This window comes from Colias croceus, chromosome 12 (genome assembly GCF_905220415.1).
Source record: "Colias croceus chromosome 12, ilColCroc2.1".
NCBI lineage: Eukaryota > Metazoa > Arthropoda > Insecta > Lepidoptera > Pieridae > Colias > Colias croceus.
The window spans coordinates 7,529,579-7,549,299 of NC_059548.1; the positions used below are offsets into that span (position 1 = coordinate 7,529,579).

At 32.6% G+C, this 19,721-nt stretch overlaps 3 protein-coding genes and 1 long non-coding RNA gene across 4 annotated transcripts in view; 3 read left to right on the top strand and 1 right to left on the bottom strand.

Annotated features, from left to right (window-relative positions):
* Positions 1–220: 220 nt before the first annotated feature.
* Positions 221–7,366, bottom strand: LOC123696369. Its single transcript, XR_006752067.1, has 2 exons — positions 7,289–7,366; positions 221–1,386 (listed from the first exon to the last, which is right to left on the bottom strand). It is a non-coding gene; the product is annotated as an uncharacterized LOC123696369 (long non-coding RNA).
* LOC123696333 lies at positions 3,322–5,634 on the top strand. The gene is made up of 2 exons (XM_045642446.1): positions 3,322–3,583; positions 3,676–5,634. Exons 1-2 carry the CDS (start codon positions 3,470–3,472, stop codon positions 5,560–5,562), a joined length of 2,001 nt encoding a protein of 666 aa, XP_045498402.1. The 5' UTR covers positions 3,322–3,469; the 3' UTR covers positions 5,563–5,634.
* A 1,662-nt stretch (positions 7,367–9,028) lies between the features above and the next one.
* The window catches only part of LOC123696347 (serine/threonine-protein kinase S6KL), a 42,640-nt gene continuing 31,947 nt past the window's right edge, over positions 9,029–19,721 (top strand). The window contains exons 1-6 of the mRNA XM_045642468.1: positions 9,029–9,263; positions 9,476–9,588; positions 10,004–10,232; positions 12,007–12,130; positions 13,949–14,056; positions 14,951–15,109. Coding sequence (XP_045498424.1) covers positions 9,174–9,263; positions 9,476–9,588; positions 10,004–10,232; positions 12,007–12,130; positions 13,949–14,056; positions 14,951–15,109 — 823 coding nt within the window. The 5' untranslated portion in view covers positions 9,029–9,173. The remainder of the gene's footprint in view (positions 9,264–9,475; positions 9,589–10,003; positions 10,233–12,006; positions 12,131–13,948; positions 14,057–14,950; positions 15,110–19,721) is intronic.
* Positions 15,465–18,787, top strand: LOC123696353 (autophagy-related protein 101). The gene has a single exon (XM_045642479.1). It carries the CDS (start codon positions 15,603–15,605, stop codon positions 16,269–16,271), a length of 669 nt encoding a protein of 222 aa, XP_045498435.1. The 5' UTR covers positions 15,465–15,602; the 3' UTR covers positions 16,272–18,787.

The window sequence follows — 19,721 nt, forward strand, 5'->3', positions numbered from 1 at the left end:
TGTGTTTGAAGTCAACGGCGATTTAGAATTATTCTCTTTTTCTCAAGTTTACACATCTATAGGCATAACGTTAGTAGACCCAGAAGATGTTTCCTTTGGTGGTTCATTTTTCTTTTATTCGTTGATAGGCTTACCAATTGAGTGATACCAGTAGTGGTGGTGCGCAAGTTGTGGGTGCCGATGTAGTTTCAGAATTTAGATTAGTTTTGAGATCGCAATCGTTAACTATCTCAATAGTAGGTGTCTCTGAATTAGCTTCAAAATCATTTCCGTAGTCGTGCTTATTTTTAGACCATAATATGATGTACAAGGCTGTGTCTTCTTCAGGCAGATTATTCTCGACCGTTTTTCTGTCTTCGTAGTAAAGTTTATTGAATAAACTCAGTTTCGCGGTAAACACTTTGACAGTCTCTTTTTCCAAGCACTTCAAAAACTCTGTTGATACCGGTTTACCTGACAAGTCCGAAACTTTCTCTCGATGTTCGATTTTGGACATATCTATATATTCTGATCCAAAGGGGCATATTCACACTCAGGCGTAAATTTTTCAATAGCTCTTTTTAAAACTGGCGTGAAGTTCTTTTTTCTGATGTTCTGTCCTAAATTTTCCATCTTCCATTCGTAAACGGCATTTTTCCAAAACAGTTTTAGCGCTCTGAAAAAATATATTCGTCATATGTGTTACTACACATCCAGCCTGTTTCCGATTTGCCAATACCCCAAGTATTATAAACAGAGTCAGAGATGTATCTGGGAATTCTCTTATAGGCGAAAACTATCATCGGTGGAGCCAGTAACCCGGCAGCATTACCGGTTAACAAAACCGTGAGATTTTCTTTGTCATCGCCACTCGAGCTGTACAGATGTTTTTCACCTTTTTTAGAAAGTACTCGGCCTTTCTTCGGTGACAAAAAAAAACAGTTTCGTCTGCGTTTAAACATCTATTTGGGTCAAGAACAATGTCTATCAGATCATTGTCTTCAAGGTAAGTCTTTATTTCTGTGAACCATATTTTGATGTTTTCTTCCGATACATTATCACGAGCCTTTGACAAATTTTTGGCAACTTTTTCTGTTAGCGTCTCTTTAAGAAAGAAAGGAAACCATTTTTTTCCCGGTCTATTGTTGGTGAATGGATTGGGTATGTTTAGGTCAGTGATGATTTTCTGCACACTGTCTAATAAGCATTCTCTTACGGGACAGTGCTTATCAGCCATCGCTAATATCCACGTTTCTAAAATATCTTCTTGCAGTTTTGATAGGATGTCATGAAGCGTAATTCTGGGAACACCATATTGTTTTGCAGCTATATCTATATTTTCGCCTTTCCTTACCGCTTCTATTGCCCGCCCCATTTGTACTGGGGTATAATTTTTTTCGGTGCCATCTAGAACAAGTTTCTAAGTATTAAAAGTTTGCGACCCGATGGACCCACATTGTCGTTTACTGGTAAATGGATGCATGAAATTCAAATACTTTCAGATTTGTTTAGCATCTCCTTCAGAAAGTAACAATTAACGTAAGAATCGACACAATATGTCGAGCACTAGAAAACTTCAGTATTTCAAAACCAGTAAACGACATCAACAAAACATAACCTAAAAAATAACTGCTCGCTATTATACTACATTCTATACCTTTGAAATATCAACACCAAGCACTGAAATAAATTGAAGTTCCGCTACAAAACATAGTTTATAAATAATTGTGAAAACAATTTACTCACCTTATAACAAATTTTACTAATAAAAATGGATTTCTCTTACAGCATGTCAATCACGAATTATTATATTCGTGATTGACATGCTGTAAGAGAACATCTGATCCTTAGATTAAGGATTGGTCTCCGCGCGCGCTACGACTAGATACCGTCGGCGTACTCGAAAAATGCGGCAACTAAAAGTACGCCGAAATCGGCGTACCCGAGCCAGTCGTGTCACAAGCATTGTGTGGAGAGGGCGTACCGATAGTTTCTAAAGATTTTGGACAAAACCTGAAGTAAAATGCCGGTTTGTGCCATAAAACTGTTTAAAAAAAATTCAACAAATAATAAGAAAGACACTGGGATTACGTACCATCAGGAATAATCGTATTATTCAATATTTCACCTGTACTTTGAAAATGTTGTTTACGAAAATACGACGCCATTTAGTGTTGCCGTACTGCATATCCCAAAAACACACTTTTAATTTGAACTTATTTTATTCATAATGTTTTTTTTTTCAATACTATTACTAACGCATATTATAAAAAAATGATAATAACAATAATTTATTTCTGTTTAACCTTGTTTAACTGACTCATATATATGTTTTTTTTTATTACTTACCGCTTTTTTACTTTTAAAAAACCTTTGTGATAGTATAGTGGCATCGCAAGTGGATTTGAGTCACATGATGAACATGTGACTCAAATCCACTGGTTCGATTCCCGGCAAGGCCAAAATGAAATAAAAATATTTTTCACACTTCTTTCCAAGATAGCCCATTTCCCATTTATGGGGTAAAATTTATGTAGCTAGCAGTACAATTCTTCACACACACTAGCGTCCTTACAAATCGCCTTACACACACTACAGAACTGAGTTGCCGCACTCACGGAGCTATTGTTTTTAGGTGGAGCGGTATCTAGTCGTAGCGCGCGCGCGGAGACCAATCCATTAGTCGCGCGCGCGGAGACCAATCCATAATCTAAGATCTGATCCTTGCTGATCAAAATGGCCAATGCTGATCAACTCATTGTCAAAGTCAGGGGTACGTTAACTGTCACCGATCTCAGTGTTGCCATATATTAATAAAATCAAAAACTTTTCTTATTTTTTGCAATGGAACAAAAAAGTGTCGGTCACTAGATCTCGTAGATAAATGGATCCATTACGTCAGTAAAAATATTTATTGAATTATATTATACAAAATAATATTTTTTTTATACTAGGGCGAAATATAAATGACTTTCACATTTTTCTTGTATGTGAAAAATAGGCGGGCTATATTATTGTATTTAATTATGTAAACGTCTTGAAGAACTATTATGCAAGCAAACAATTCTGTGTAAACCAATATTCAAGCCTTAAGCCTTTTACATTTCATTTCCATTAGTGATAAGAGAAAACATTATAAATTAAGTAATTTGTAATATTTCCTTGTTTTGTTATTAAATATAGCAATATAATATTGTGTTTGTTTAAAAACATTATTTTTAATCAATAATTACTGATTACCTAAACCATTGTTGCCTTATTTTCATTTAAACTGTACATAAATGTTATTAACTTTGAATAATATATATGATAATTTGTTCTTAATCCCGAAATTTCGTGAAAGTTAAGCATAATACCTATTTGATTTGATGAAAATTATTATCTATCACATTTATCTAAATTCGATGGTTCTACATTATAATAATTGCATTCGGATCCTTATATAAATGACCAGGGTTTTTTACATGTTCATTTAGCTACCCACAATAACATGAAAGAGATAATAAAAATTATTCTTATGATAAATGCTATCAATTACGCGTTTGCAAGTATACGTACACAAGATGAAAGTTATGATAATGAGATACAAAAAATTGAAATGCTTGTGAGTACATTTATAGATTATATTTAGTACGAAAATTATAATGATAAAGTTAGTCATTTCTTTTTATTAATTTCTTATTTATTTTTTTGCAGAGTACGCTCATTACAAAGAACTTACAACCCAATGGAAGAAATATATTTCTCTTTGCTGGAGTATTTCCAGACCAACTGTACATAGAATTGAAAAGGATGAACGTCTGTTTTACTGTAACGGATATTGAGAAAATAGATGAACAAATAGAAGATGTCGTACCATACCCTTCAAATACTATAGTTCTTAATTGCTATACATTAAAACAATTTGAAAATGCTATGCTTAAACTCGTTACTCTGCCATACTGGCATCCGCTTGCAAACGTTATTTTGTTTTATCATTTTCCATATGACAAACTTGCAATCGCAAATATATTTTTTGCCTTTTGGTATTTTAAAGCTATTAACGCTATAATAATGCAGTATGATGATATGGAAAAAGTTATGTATATATCTTATTACAATCCTTATATAAGCGAATATTTTATGCTCGAAAATAATTTCGGTTGTTGGACAACAAGAAAAGTTTCGATACCCGTTAGAAGTTTTGAAAATGGATTTCAATGTGAGCTGGGTTGCTATAACGTCTCATTGCATTCAAAATTCCGAACAAATAACCTAGGAACCTGCATCGGATTTGAAACCTATTCTATCAAATACGGCGAGAAAGAGGCTGTAAAGGATCTTAAAGTATTTCATGATGTAAGCAAGGATTTACACAACTATACCATGATCGGTTTCGCTGTACAGATTAAGCCGTTTCTGGAAATTGACAATCTTGGCAATGGGTCCTATTTTTTGCGTAAAAGAGATGGAAATATTTGGAATACGATGGCAAGACTTATGAATTTTACAATAGATATTTCCATCAACAAAGATGTGCTATACGATACATTCAATTACGAAATGAATATTAGAGAAATTGTCTATTTTACACAAAGGAAAAGAGACTTGAACTTAGTACCGTTGTATCAATTTGATATAATGGTCGTCGAAGTGGATAACACCGTGCCCTTTGCGCATAGTGGAGTATGTTTCATGTCTCATCGGGCCGATTTTGAAACGGATGTATTTGATAGCAATTTATTTACAAATAATTATAATATAATTATCGAGTTCTTGCTCTGCTTCTTCTGCACTTGGATAGCATTTGTTATCTTTACTATAGAACAAACGAAAACATTTACATTAGATCAGCTTGGAAAAGATCTCGTCAATTGCTTTAGAACTGTACTTTCAATTAGTTTACATAAACCACCGAAGCGAGGTAGTTTTAGAATTTTTCTATCAATAGCAATTTGGTGTTTCTTTGTTATTAATTTTTCTTCACAAGCTGCAATCATATCTTTATTTTCTGTACTAAAGAAGGGAAAAGAAGTTGATACATTTGAAGATATTTTAGCTAAAGATTATAAGATAGAAGGAATCGCGTCGCCAGACGTGGTGTTACCTGATAATGAAGAGCGATTTAGGAAAATTAATAGTAAAGTGGTTGCTGTACAAAATATGTTTACTTGTCCAAATCGTTTGAAAAACGATAGCCAAAGATTCTGTATAATTGATTGTGCTTTTGGTCGTTATTTGGAAAGGAATTGGTTAAACGATAAAGGAGAGCAGTATTTGCATGTAGCGAGACAAGACAGAATACACAGTCACTATCTTCAAATGATATTACCAAAACACTCACCAATAACAGAAAGATACAATAAATATATGTTAGGTCTATTCGAAGCTGGTTTAATTAATAAATGGATGGAATACCGATTTAATGATATTAAAGAGGAAGCGCCTGTCAAGGCTTTAGGAATTAATGATCTGAAAGGAATATTTCAGTGTTATTGTTTTCTTCTTGGCGGCTGTAGTCTGGTATTTATAATAGAATTTATCTCAGGTATGAGATTTTGGTATAAAGTAACTAATGCCTGGTTTATACGAGCTTCGTACTAAGAGCTTATTGCTTGTCACTTAGCTAAGGCGCAATAATTGCCCTCATAATAATTGACAAGTAGGTACCTACGATGTTAACCCTTAGCAGGTATCGTGGGTCAAATTTGACCCAGAAGCGAACATTTTCGGTTATAATTCTTTAAATATTTATGCAACGACTGTGCGCTTCTAAGTATTCTCAGTGCGTCGCTAGCTGCAGCGGGGGGTGGATGTGCAGAACTGTGACTATCTTAGGAGCGGAGGTAAGTAGCTTTCTGGGTCACGTTCGACCCACGACACCAAATAAGTAACTTTTTTCACTGAGTGTAATTACTTACTTTTTTTGTTTTATTGTTTATTTGTACTACATTGGAGGGCTTTTTGAACGACAGACAAATCGAGGAGTTGATGAACGACTGAAGTGACGATTTGGAATTGAAAAATGAAAGAATACCAAATGTAAACCAACTTTGTGACGACGAAATCATCAGCGATCGAGACTATCCCTAATATGTTAGTTGCTCAGAAGACAGTGTATTTGGAGTAAGTTCTGACGACAGTGAAAACGAAGAGGAGATACGAGAATAATAGAAAATATACGAGAAACGAAAATACGAGAGATGAGAGTGAAGAAGATGAGGATGATAGTTGATGGTAAAAGTCATTTTGGTTTTGGTTGTCATTTTTTTTATTTTATGATGATTTCAGAAGCAATTTATTTTTTTGTTATAATAAAGATATGAGAAGTGCCATAAATATATTGTAGTTACAGTTTTTCTAACATTTATATTTTTTTTTTATGTTTTAAGTTCACACTAACCAAAAAGTGCCAAAAAATAAAGTTATTTACAAATGCGTGTAAAACATGATATTTTTTTATATTCTAAAATTAAATAAAGTTAATTTTAAAAAAAAAATATTTTTTTATTTCTTATCTAACCATATTTTATACAAATAATAAAAAATCTACTATCTACAACAGATTGTTAGGTATGGGTAGAATTTGACCCACGATACCGGTAGTGTTGCCAAAAAAGGCGATACCAGCTAAGGGTTAACTACTTACACGTAGGCGCTAGTAGAAAGTATTAGGGTGGTATAACTTAATTAATTAGAGACCAGTTATTCTAAATGATTTTTGTTTTCAAATTGTCGAGCTGCTTACATGGTTATCTAGCGATAACTTCGCGATAGTATAGACTTGTCGCTTCGTAAGTGGGATCGATTTCTATTCACTTGTCCTAATCACAGATACAAGTAAGTAAGTACTACTTAAGAACTTAAACTTTGAACTAACAGTTTCACACACTGGAATATAGTATTCGTGACAAGCACTAAGCACTTAGATATTAAGCCCGTGTAAACCGGCCTTTTTTCATGGTTAAAAAAAAAACTTTGAGTCAAAACTAATCTTGAACGAATATACCTAGCACTTAAATAATTAAAAGTTCTTATAACAGATCGGTAGGTAAACATTGAGCTATTATTATAGTAACTAACTCAATGTCGGACGTCGGTAAACCTATAAGTAGGTGTATAAACACCTAGTAGCAGCGCAACATAATCTTGTATCCCACAATCGATACATTTTATTGATACGGTCGGTAAAGTACGAAAATATTAATGTCTTGTGTTATCAATTGCCTATCATAAAATAATATTCCACGCCTTTAAGAATATTATTATTTTTACGCCGTAAAGTAATATTATTTTTTTTACAAAAATGATTTGTTGTAAGAATTATTACAGAAGACCATGCTATCCATACGTAATAAATATTTTTAAAAACTTAAATTATATGTGGCGTTTCCATCTGCAAGTAAACTTCTGCAAGAACGTGGCAAGAACTGTCCGACAGTCTGTCTGACAGCAACTTGCAAGTCACAGAGCAAGTAATTGCAAGTGTACATGACTGCGTCTACTCGCGACAGATATCGCAGCTTCGGTCTAGTTCCGTATATCTCGCAGCCTCTATCCCGTCACATGCGATAGTATGATCCGCGAGCTTCTCGCATGACATTTATTGCAGGATATGTAAACGATATTGCAAGTACCTCATGCAAGACTTCCGCGAGTTTACTTGCAGGTGGAAACGAGGCCTAAAGCGATTGTATACAAAATTTAGCCAGTACTCCACAAGTACGGCGTTTTTCTGATTGGTTTCTCCGTTTTCGAACAACGATATTTTTTTTTCAAAATGTATAAAATAAAAAAATTCAAATTTTGCTGCTCGATTTTGAATGTGGTATAGGTAAACCAGAATCTGATGGCAATTAGGGAAATCAAAATTTTGAGTGTGCAACCCTAGGGAAAATGGACTGAACGATCTTGATACTGCTTATTTTTTATTTTGTTCTCAATATCATTAGTCACATTACATAAATGAGATATCCACTTAATATTATATAGGTACATATTTGCATGTATAATATACATATTATTTTTATAAAGGTAATACATATTATTATTTTCACATACCTATATTTGTATATTCATTATCATTATGCCATGTGAAAATATGGATGTAATGATAATGCAGATCAAAACTGCAATACCTGCAATACACTGAATAGCCGTATTGGAAACTCCTGTAATAAGTTTTCATAAAATTATATTGTAAACAACAAACAATATTATAGTTACCTACATATAATATTTTTAATTAAAAGTATTAAAACGGGTAAGTCCAATTGACCAATAAAATATTCAAAATTGAAAATTGTGATGTGTTTGACCCTTCTTCATCGAATGTTTTTCTATACACATTATAAACAACACCTCTTGCGTGTGATCGCAGCGGCTTTTTCGACACTTTCGAAGATTTTTTAGACAAAATCCTAAAAATTATTCATTATTTGCAAAGAAGACAAATAATTTGACAACCAATTTGATAGTTGTCAAATAAAGTTGCCATATGAAAATCTATTATTTCATATAAATATGCCATCAGATTCTGGTAGACCTATAGCTATGATATATAGGTAAATGTTTGATTTTTTTAATCTAGTACTTATCTAGTACACTTGCTCTGTTGGCTGGTTCACACTTTGATTAGTGCGAGTGCAAGTGATTAGTGCAGGTGTTTAGTAACTACGTGTGGACAGCGACTGTTTAGTGCAAGTGTTTAGTAGGCTGTGTAGTAAAGTGAATAGAAGCGTGTTCTATTTTTTTGCGAGTGGACTGCGAGTAGCCACGTCCCGCGCGCCCTCCCTCCCCTCACTCGCAGCGTGCCTGCCACTAAACACGTCTGGACAGGAGTGTTTAGTGTTTAGTGTTTAGCGTAGTGTGTAGCGTCGCACGCGGCACGCTTGTTGTTGTACAAAATGGCATTCGCACTAATCACCTGCACTCGCAGTGAATTGGACACTACTCGCACTACACACCTGCACTCGCACTAATCACCTGCACTCGCACTAATCAAAGTGTGAACCAGCCTTGTGATCTAGCATGTTTTTACTTATCTGTGTGTAGACTATACTCTATTGGAACATCTTGCAAATTATCTATGGTGGGTGGAACTACGGTTGATTGATGGAAGGAATAAAGTAAATTGTTTCATTGTTGGTTTTAATTTAATACAAAAATAAATTAGTTAAGTTATTATAAACATATATACCTAATAAGTGAGTTTAATGGGAAACTTGCATACTAGAAATTCAGAACGCAGGAACCACAAGCAATCAGTTTATACAACCCGCGACGGCCCAGCTTTTACGAGTCAGGTAATCTGCGATCAAATGAAAACTTGCTAATGTCATTCTCAGCTGCACATACGTAACATAACAAAACGCTTTGTTGTTCGATTGATGACTGTGTTAAATCGTTGCTTACTTGCAATTTGTTTAACAACAAACAGTTTGGTCGATATTGACGTTTGCTCTTGTTTATTGTTTTGGAAAGTGTGTGATAACTATTGTTGTTTGTATACGTACAGTTCAGTTTGTCCCATTTCGTCGGTAACCTCAGCGGACGCTCCTTCGTTAGCATAACTAGCAACCATTCGGTGTACAGCGCATCTCGGCCTTGGTCTCGCGTTTCCAGACGAAGGTTAGTGTTAAAAATCTGAACGTTACAATTCTTACGAAATTAAATCGCACGTGTTGTGTGTGTGTTAATGTTTTGGGCATGTTCATTAGCTGTAGGTGTACCACTTATGATTTTACAAAGAAACAGTCAATGTTTTTAATTGCATTCTTCATTATGAATTCTACTTTAAATCATATGTTTACTTAAAGCATTCTTCGAAAATATACATGCAAATATTTTAATGCTGTCTTTATCTTAAGTTCACACATCAAATCAGGTATCAAGATGTTAAATGTGTCCTGCTGTTCAGTGTTCATAACCATCAACCATGTAAATGATTGAATTCTACAGATAATTAATAAAAAAGATAGATAAGTAATACAAAAACTGATTTTATTTAAGTAAACTTATAAAATACACTATCTCTTTATTTCAGGTGGCATGAATCAACATTAAATAGTCCATTAGAAGCAAGTAAAACTGCTTGGCCTGTTGCACATAAGGAATCAATTTTTCTTCCAGAATTCCCAATATCAACTGATCTCCTACAAAAAGACTTTGAAATAGTTGAAACAATAGCTAAAGGTGCATTTGGTGAAGTTTTTAAAGTGAAGAAAATTGCTGAAGACAAAGAGTATGCATTAAAAGTGTTGAGCAAATCGCAGGTATGTTATCCTTCTTTATAATAAACTAGCTTACCGCCCGCGGCTTTGCTCGCTTTCTCTAAAACGATTTGAGATTTAAACTATCCTATCTCTCAAGTTGGATCGAACTGCACATGGTGTGCGAATTTTATTATAATCGGTTAAGTGGTTTAGGAGTCCATTGAGGATAAACATTGTGAAACGAGATTTATATATATTAAGATAAGATGTGAATGTTTATTTATTTGACTGTTCCTCTACTAAAATACAGTAGAATGCCAATTATCCCTAATTAATTGAGACCAGGGTAGATACAGATAATTGGATATAGACCAATAATAAAAGCTAAGGCAATCAAGAAAATCCAACTGTTACATATAGAATAGACTCAAATAATTTTTTCAAAGACAGTTGTAGATACAATACTACTTAGAAAAGAAGCAGTACATAGTATTACGTAATTTTATTACTTACTAGCGGTCCGCCTCGGCTTCGCCCGTGGCACATATTCACGTTTTCTTTACATAAGAACCATCCTCGTACTTCAAGGAATATAATAAAAAAAGAATTAAAGAAATCGGTTCAGCTGTTCTAAAGTTATGCGCTTACCAACACATTTTGGGATTCATTTTTATATTATAGATTAATATTTACTTGTTCAGGACCGATTTGAATAATTGGCATTCGGTTAATCAGCGTTAGGATAATCAGCGTTTTACTGTAAAGTATATGGAATTTATATAATTCTATATAACAGAAGAAACAACCTACTGGTTCTTACACACTGCAAAATAATAACAATCAATCCAAATTTCAATTTTTGTTATGAAGATGTCATTGGATGTGAAAACACAATTCCATCTTAGTTATACTCTTTAATTCTTGTTAATTCTTATTAAAGAGTATACCACTTTTGTTAAAAATAATTTTACTAGTTTTATCAAGTTTAAAATAGATCGTATAGGAGATTTGAATAATTTGTGGCTCATGTTGTGAAATATATATATTGTAGATTATAAAAATTTAATGTACCCAAGGACAATGTGTCAAAAGGAAATTGATTAAAAAAAACTACTTTAATTTAAATGTTTGTTATGGATCAAATTTTGAACCAGATTGTTACCTTCACCTTTTTGATATTTACATTGGGCTTGTAAATTTTTAAAATAGATACCATTGAAAAATAGTATCTATTTTAAAAATTGAAAAATCGAAACACATGTAATACTTACATGTTAAGAAATTTCAGACATGTAATAAAATAATTTTTTTTAGTATTATTATGGCAATAACTAATAATATTATGGCAACAATATCATAGACAGTAAATACTCGCAATTTTTGTGGGCTAGCTAGTATATAGGGCTAATTTTACAATGAAAATTTAAAATTACTGTTATAAATCATACTTACATATCAAACTTAACATGCAGTGATATTAAGTTAAGCTCTTTATCTGAGTGCATTTAAAAATAATTGAATTCCCCCTACAAACCTGCAATCTCACATTTTATGTTATGTAGCACACTAGGTCAATGCCCAATGGCATTAAGATAATAAATGTGACTGTATAATTTGTTCAATGAAAATAATGTATTATGCAAATATCCATATAAAGACATTTTATTTTGAACACAAAGGACCAGCTATATTTAATTATGCAAGTCCTTGAATATTAATTAATTTGATAGGGGGATTGTTTTGGGGAACAAACAGTTGGTACTTTTTTAGTATTACAGTACTCCATTACTGATTTTTGATACCTACATTAAAATAACAACTCTGTCATTCACAGTTAGTTCATGAAAGGGCAGTTGAACAAGTTAAAGAAGAGACAAGGATCCAAACAGTTGTCGGCCACCATACCTTCATAGCTGGAGCTATTGCACACTGGCAGACTAAGAAAAGGTTATATATTGGTAAGTTACAACTATTTTTTCAGTTAATAGTATTGTGGAACTTTTAATACGGGGATGACATTGCCCCAAAATAATAATTTTATACCAACATAGTGATTTGATCAAAGAAAACTATACCACTTTGGTTTATTAATTTTATCCATGTAGATCGATTTTAGAAAAACCTTGTTCTCATTTGAGTGTGTTTACATTTTTTGGTGATTTGTTAGACACTTTGAGAAATAGACAATTTCACAATATTAAATCTATATTGATAAACTTCATTAATAAAGCATGATGCACTAAAATGATAATAAAACTAATGAGCAACATTTGAAGATGTTGATATCCTGTTCTTACACAGGCTATTGATTTGGAATATCAAATAGATGAAAGTTCATTATGAACAAAGTCACTCGAGAGAGTCGTGATAATCATACAAATACTTATCTGCTTCTGAATATAGTGACCATTAGCAAATTTATAGGCATATTTATCATATTAAATTATTTGTCAATAATATCAAGTTCTATTAGTTAGTTTATTGCAGTCTACAATATAAGCTGTATAGAAATGTATAAAGTTGAGAAGTCTTAAGAAACTCGTTGTCTATTCTAATGTTCAATTATTCTAGTTTCCAATATGCTTATTCATACTTAATCTCGACGTGTGTTGAAGTTTTTGTGCTGGTTTAATTAACGATCTTAATAATTTGCAATTCATGTATAGAGAAGATTTTTTGTAAAAAGCATGAGTAAAAAAATCGCACGTGACATTTGAATTTTTAAAATCGTTATTTCTGTATTCGGAGAGACAGATGAAACTTGCTAAAGAAACCTCTTTTATTAGGTGTTTAATACGATTTGACCTACTAGCGGAGGTGGTTGCTCCTGCGTTATCATTCCTATCGCGACTAGACGATTATATTAGTAACTCCGAAATGGGGTCGAGTCATGTCCACGTGTCATTAGGTCATCGTAAAATATATCATTATGATTGCGTTTAATTCAATCCGCTGAAGGTCATTGTCGCTCGATTCGGTTGCTACGCACACAGAACTATAGGCTACGCATTTATTTAGTGATGTCCTTGAATTTATTTTTATAGAAATTTCAACTCTATGATTAATGATAAATATTGTTATTTTTGTAAGTGATTCATTAATTACACTTTCGAAGACACGTTTATTAATTGCACTACTAATTTACATTATGTTATGATTCGTTATGATGTTTATATTTACACAGATGGTATTAGTAATTATTCTATTCTATATTCTGGTTATCTTATAGTTTTTATCTATTAGGTTTTAATGTAAATAATATATTTTATGGCCGTGCAATCAAATAGTAATTTTTAAGTTTTATATTTCTTTATCATAATTTAATTTCATATCATAGAATTAAATGGGTGAGTTATTATACCTACTATGTTTGCGTACATTTATAAATTGTTTAATCAGTTGTACAAAATTTTGATAGGTAAACAAGACTGTCTTATGAGTACCTAAGGTATTCTAGTCAATGAACTGTGAAGTATTGGCTGTATCAAATTTTAAAAATTATTGCTTTTGTTTTTTGTACCCACATAGCATTATATCCTATCATGCTGATATAATATGTACATACAACGAAATAAGTTATTTGCAACAATAATTTTACTAATGTAATATTTCATTAAACAATGATTTCAATATAAAGTTAACTGATTACACATTTAAAGTCCGATCATGTTTCATTGAAAAAAGGAAATGGTTCCTCATTTGACGATTCTGTCTTTATCGAGTTTCTGGGTGTTTCTAAATGTTTGCATAGCATTTATTTATTTTCTCTTTTTTAGTTTCAGAATACATTCCCGGCGGAGAGCTGCTAGCTTTACTAGATAAGTGTGGAAAGTTACCGGAGGATATTGTTAAAGTTTTTGTTGCAGAAATTGCCATAGCTTTAGGTTTGTAAAATATGTTTTTCTTAGATTTGTTCTTGGACTTAAAGGAAATAAATGATTCATTAATGTTTATAAATCTAAAAGACTAATTAATTAATTATTCTGCTCTATCTTATTTTCATCTCGGTCTGGCAGGACACAGAAGGCTGATCACCTGCTTGTCCCTAAAGAAAAGGATCTGCCCCTTACCCCACTTGGGGACATGGGACTTCACTTTTTATCTTATTTTGAGATATTGTACATATTTACACCTATATGTTTATTTTCATCCATGTTCAAATCAAACAAAACCAGGATAATTGCATATATTAAAAATGCAGGTTGTACATCTGTACAATCATTATTTCAGATTATAAAAAAGCGTACGCCGTGACTATTTTCGTACTTAAATGTGTGACTGTTTCAAATTACATAATCTTGATTACATTGACCTAATTTGGCATACTGCGCCTTCCTTGTATTTGTTATCCCGATATTTTAATATTAATGGCCTTTTTTCATGTACTTCATGCCCCTTTGGGTGATTTCCGGCATATATAATGATTTTAAGTATATTTATAGCTATGTCTCAGGTACTGAGTCATAGCTATAAATATACATACAAAATATAGAGAAACAAAAAAAGAACCTTCAAAAAAATTAAGACAACTCGCGGTTATTTGTTAAGAAATATATCGAATAAGTCGCGTTTTAAACATTAACATTTATTCATTAATTTCGACACACTATTTAGTTCCAGAATTGGTCTACTTATATTTCTGATACAGATATTTTAAAAAACTATATTAAAATATTGAATCATTATGTAAACAAAGAAATCTATTATTGATTACCATATAATAATCATCCAATTACTAACAACATAAGCACTTATTAACATGATAATTGTAATTACAGATTTTTTACATAATGCGGGCATAATATATCGAGATTTAAAGCCAGAGAACATTTTATTGGATGAAGATTATAACATTAAGTTGATAGACTTTGGCTTGTCTAAGTGGTTGTCGGTCAGGTCGCGGACGACTACGCTCTGTGGCACACTTAAATATATGGGTGAGTTGATTCTTGATTTATTTTGTTTCAAATTGTGATTAAAGATCATATGATTGGCGTTTTGCCTACATATTATAGGATCGGGGTCTAAATTTGGTTGGGTGTGTTATATTTGTTCAATGCAAAATTTAGGTAGATAGTATGAGATATATCTTTTCTTGTTATATTGTCCAGCAACAATTTGTTATACTGTCGAGAAACACTATTTCTTTAGCGCAAAATGCATTTTTTTGTAAAAAAAGAATATCCCTAAAACGTGATTTAAACACAATAGACATACATATTACATCTTATAGAGCGCAACTAAAACGATCATTTTCCATTGCAGTGTGGGATTTGATTCGTGCTCTGTTAAATTGAAATGGCTCAATACACGGCTTCCTCGGTCCGCGAACACTCTCTTCACTCTACTCTCTTGTAAACCGGCACATTTAAGTGATTATGTCAGTAGGAGCGAGTAGTATGCGCGCGGCTCGCCACTGACGCCGGCAAGATGAACGCCCGCGATTTCAACTTCGAAATCGCCATGGACGGTAGCCAAGTGGACGAAGTGGTCGCTAGCATATTCCACACGGTTCTCTTCCACCGCTCGAGCGGGAAATTCACTTACAACAACGAGGAGAGCTACTCCATACGGACCGTCAACTATGTGGACGTCGATTGCGACTTCATCGACTTCACGTACGTTTGCTGCGCGTCCGAAACCCTAGTGCGCAGAATTAAGAGAGAGATCTCCATATTCTCTAAGCTCCTCCGCACGTTGGACGGCCGACCGTCCCCGGCCAAAGGCGAGATCAGCCTCGAATTCTTCCAGAAACATCGAACGAGGTGGTTCTTACCCACGTACGTGCCGGTCCCCTGGGAGATATGGCGGGTCAGTTGCGAACTCACGGAGTCCGGCAACGACCAAGATATGCACAGCAAACACGAAAGCGTCGTCGAAATGCTCCAGGATCAAATCGTTTTTATTACTGAAATAATTAACCGACACGAATACGTGCCCAAGATGCCCAACCGGTCAGACGCCGATCTCATCTTCGATACTTCCTACCCGGATATCCAGCCGTATCTATTCGCGATTAAATATAAATTGCCCGAAACTGAATCTAACACGGTTGGCAACACAGTTCGTAAACTTATTAGAGATACGTTGTCTTTGTGATCGTCGATAACGTGGTGTGGCTGCGTCCAATTATTCGCGATTGCACGAACGACGCTGTTCGTCTCATTGCCATTGTATTGTTGATCGATGCTGTTCAAACGCTTAGATTTAGTCACATTTGTTTAAGTACATTCTAAATTTGTTCGTGCAATTGTTATTAATAAAGACGAGACCTCGCTCTCTACTTGAGAAATAGAAATCTTCGATTATTCACTCGATTTTTGTGATATATCGATATAAGGCGTAATCGATTTATGACTACCGTGTGAAACGAAATTTTGGACTATGAAAAAATTAAATCCTATATTATTTTGTGAAGAATTTATTCTTGAACGTGCAATTGTTTTCGTCAAAAATTGTTAATAAGGTTTTTAGGTAATAAAGCTATATCTGTGAAATATTGCTATATTTTATTTATATTATTGTAAATGTACTTAGTCATTACAATTAAAATGCAAGTTTATTAAATTATTTATTTTTAACTTGTCCTTTAGTTTCGTGTTATAATTTGTTTGACAATTGACGTGTTTTATTTTAATTCGGTAGACGTATGTGTTTTTGTTGTGTTTAGGCTTAATCAAGCAATAGTCACGTAACTGTGAAAGCTGGTTGAAGTGTCCACTTGTGTTTATATTCGACTGTCTCATTTACTTTAAATAAGTTTATATGCGAAGTAAATTAAGCCATGATTGACGACATGTAATTTTAGATGTAAACGTAATACTAATAATGTACATACAGGTATTAATTTTAAAATCGACTTATACTTCATTTGAATACACATTAGAGCCTTTAATCGTTATTAAGAGTATATTAGAGGATCCTTCAGGATTCGAGTGTAATGTAACACAGTGTGATGTAGTATAGACGTTGAATAACAATTTATTATTCTAATAACTTTGTTATTATGCTAGAGGCCCTTGCGATTCGAATTGTATAATTAGAAGGGCTATTTTCATTTTATAAATGTAGTATAGAATTAAATTTAATGAAAAGCCTACAATTACATTTTAAAAATGTGTACATAAATGTAAATATTTATATTTTAATATATTAATGTAAAGATTTTCTCATTCAAATTATTCTTCGTATGGTTGGAAATTTGAGAGCTTTATGATACTAACATTCTGCTTAGTGTATTGTAAATTGTAGAATTTCGAATTATTAATACTAGAATATTTTATTTTAAATCAGTGTGATATATATACTTGGATAATTTGAAAATAATTTAATTTAAGATGGTGCATGGATAGTATGTTAGTGTAGAAAAAAGATAAAAATAAAAAAAAATGATTGTGTGTTCCGAAACAGTGAAATTTTGTCGTAATGTTAGATATAAATGTCTAGCTAATCTTAGTCTTTATTTTCTACTCGTAACAAAATCCATAGGCTTAATTCTATTTTTCTAGCTAGCTAACACAATTATGTTGATGAATTAAAAATAATACTTACTACTATTTCATTCAATGTTTGTCCATTTAAAAATTTAACATAAAACGGTTTTACCTATGACGTGGAGTATCAGACATTTTTGATTAAGGTGTCTGGGGAAAAGAATATCTTAGAAATAACTTATTATTTTAGTTACTGACGCACTATAGTTATAACCAAAAAGTTTTATTCCAACTTGACATACATACAAAGAATAATTGTTTCCGTTAATCAGTTTTATCTTAATAACTCAGGCCACGGAACCACAGACACAATAGTAAATCTATTGTGTCTGGGACCAATTGGGCCGCTTGGGGCTCAATGGGTTAAAAATACGGCGCATGCTCCTCAAATCCCCTCGATGTTTCCATGTACAATGAATCCATCCATGAACTTATAATTATTTACTTTCCTACCTCATTTTGTAACTAGCTGTAGTTTATTCGCATCTCGATTGAATCATAGTTTTCCTATACGTCTATTATATTTTATTGACTAATTATCACCAAAGAGAAGGCTGTACCTTGCGATGATAATTCGACCATTGCAATTGGTTTGTCGCTTCTATTGCTTTTTTACTCCATTTTATATTAGGTAGACCCTTTTTGACTTCTTTTGATAGTGTGTAACATCGAAAATAAATTTCATAAATATGCTTGGGACGTTATTGCAGGTTTAAAATTAATAAACGAATGAACAATAATAACGACCTAAAATTGCTTGTGTGTGATAAAGCTTGGAGTAAGAAAGAAATGGAACATTAATATAAATTCATATCAGTGAGTACCTTAGTATCGAATGTTTTAAAACTTAATTCAAATTGAATTTGGTGGTGAGACAATATATTTTATTCTAAAGATACCTTAATCGTGTGCCTCGTTTAAATGTTTACGTCGCACGTTGTATATAGGAGCACCTAGCTATGGCCTTACTTAAAGATGTTATGACTTATTATGTATGGCTGTTATATATTTGTATGTATGTGGTATGAGATAGTATATGTTGTGATGTATCAGTTCAAAAGCAGGAACATTAGTCTTGTGATAATTTATAATATAAATATGTGAATAAATGATGAAGTATTATGGAAGTATTTTATTTATATGATAATAAAACCTTTTTCTACCCCAATTTAATGTTGCATTTCTTGAAATGCAATTAATTTGGAACTCGGAAGGAGCAATAAGTTTATTATTGAGATATCCAGAATTATTTTTTATCCGAGAAACTAGCCATCTAGGTATTGTTTGTTCTAATCTGATACCAGAAATATTATAGAATAGAAAACAATTACTTTATTCCTTCTATTGTTAGAGAAACGGTATGTGAATACTAAACCAATCACTACTAACTATATCATACAAATGTTGAACCATTATTGTCAACTTGTTATTTAAATAGCAATGATCAGTCTGTCGTTAAAATTGGGTCTTCTCTGACTTATCTCTACATATATTTACGAAAATAATTCTTAACGTATCAGCGTGTTAGAGAAAGCTATAATACCAGAAGTACGAAGTCCACTGCGTATTAGGATATTCATAACAAATTATTTTACATTTAATTAATTAATATTTTATATTTAATGTATTGCACAGAGGAATTGAAGTTTGCGTCTTTGTTATAAGTTTAAATATCGCATGAAAACTTAAATATATTTGTGACATGTGAACTGAAGACACCAAATGACTTCGTGTGCTCAACTGCAGCAAGAAATTTCCTACCATGAACGTAAATATATAAATCATTATATTATATAGTTTATAATTAAGTAATTTGTGTGAATGGAGGAATGCATGTTGCGTAGAGCACAAGAAGTGTGAATGAGATATGTTCTTTGCTTTAATATAAAAGGAGTATTAAAACGGTTAACTATTATTAGCCCTATTTTTACTCATACAATGAATTTATAAATTCATAAGTGTTAATGAAAAAATGTCTGTTTACGTATTAGCTTATTCAAAGTTACCGTTTTCTTATTATATTATATTCATAGTTCAAAGAAATCCTGTCTGTTAA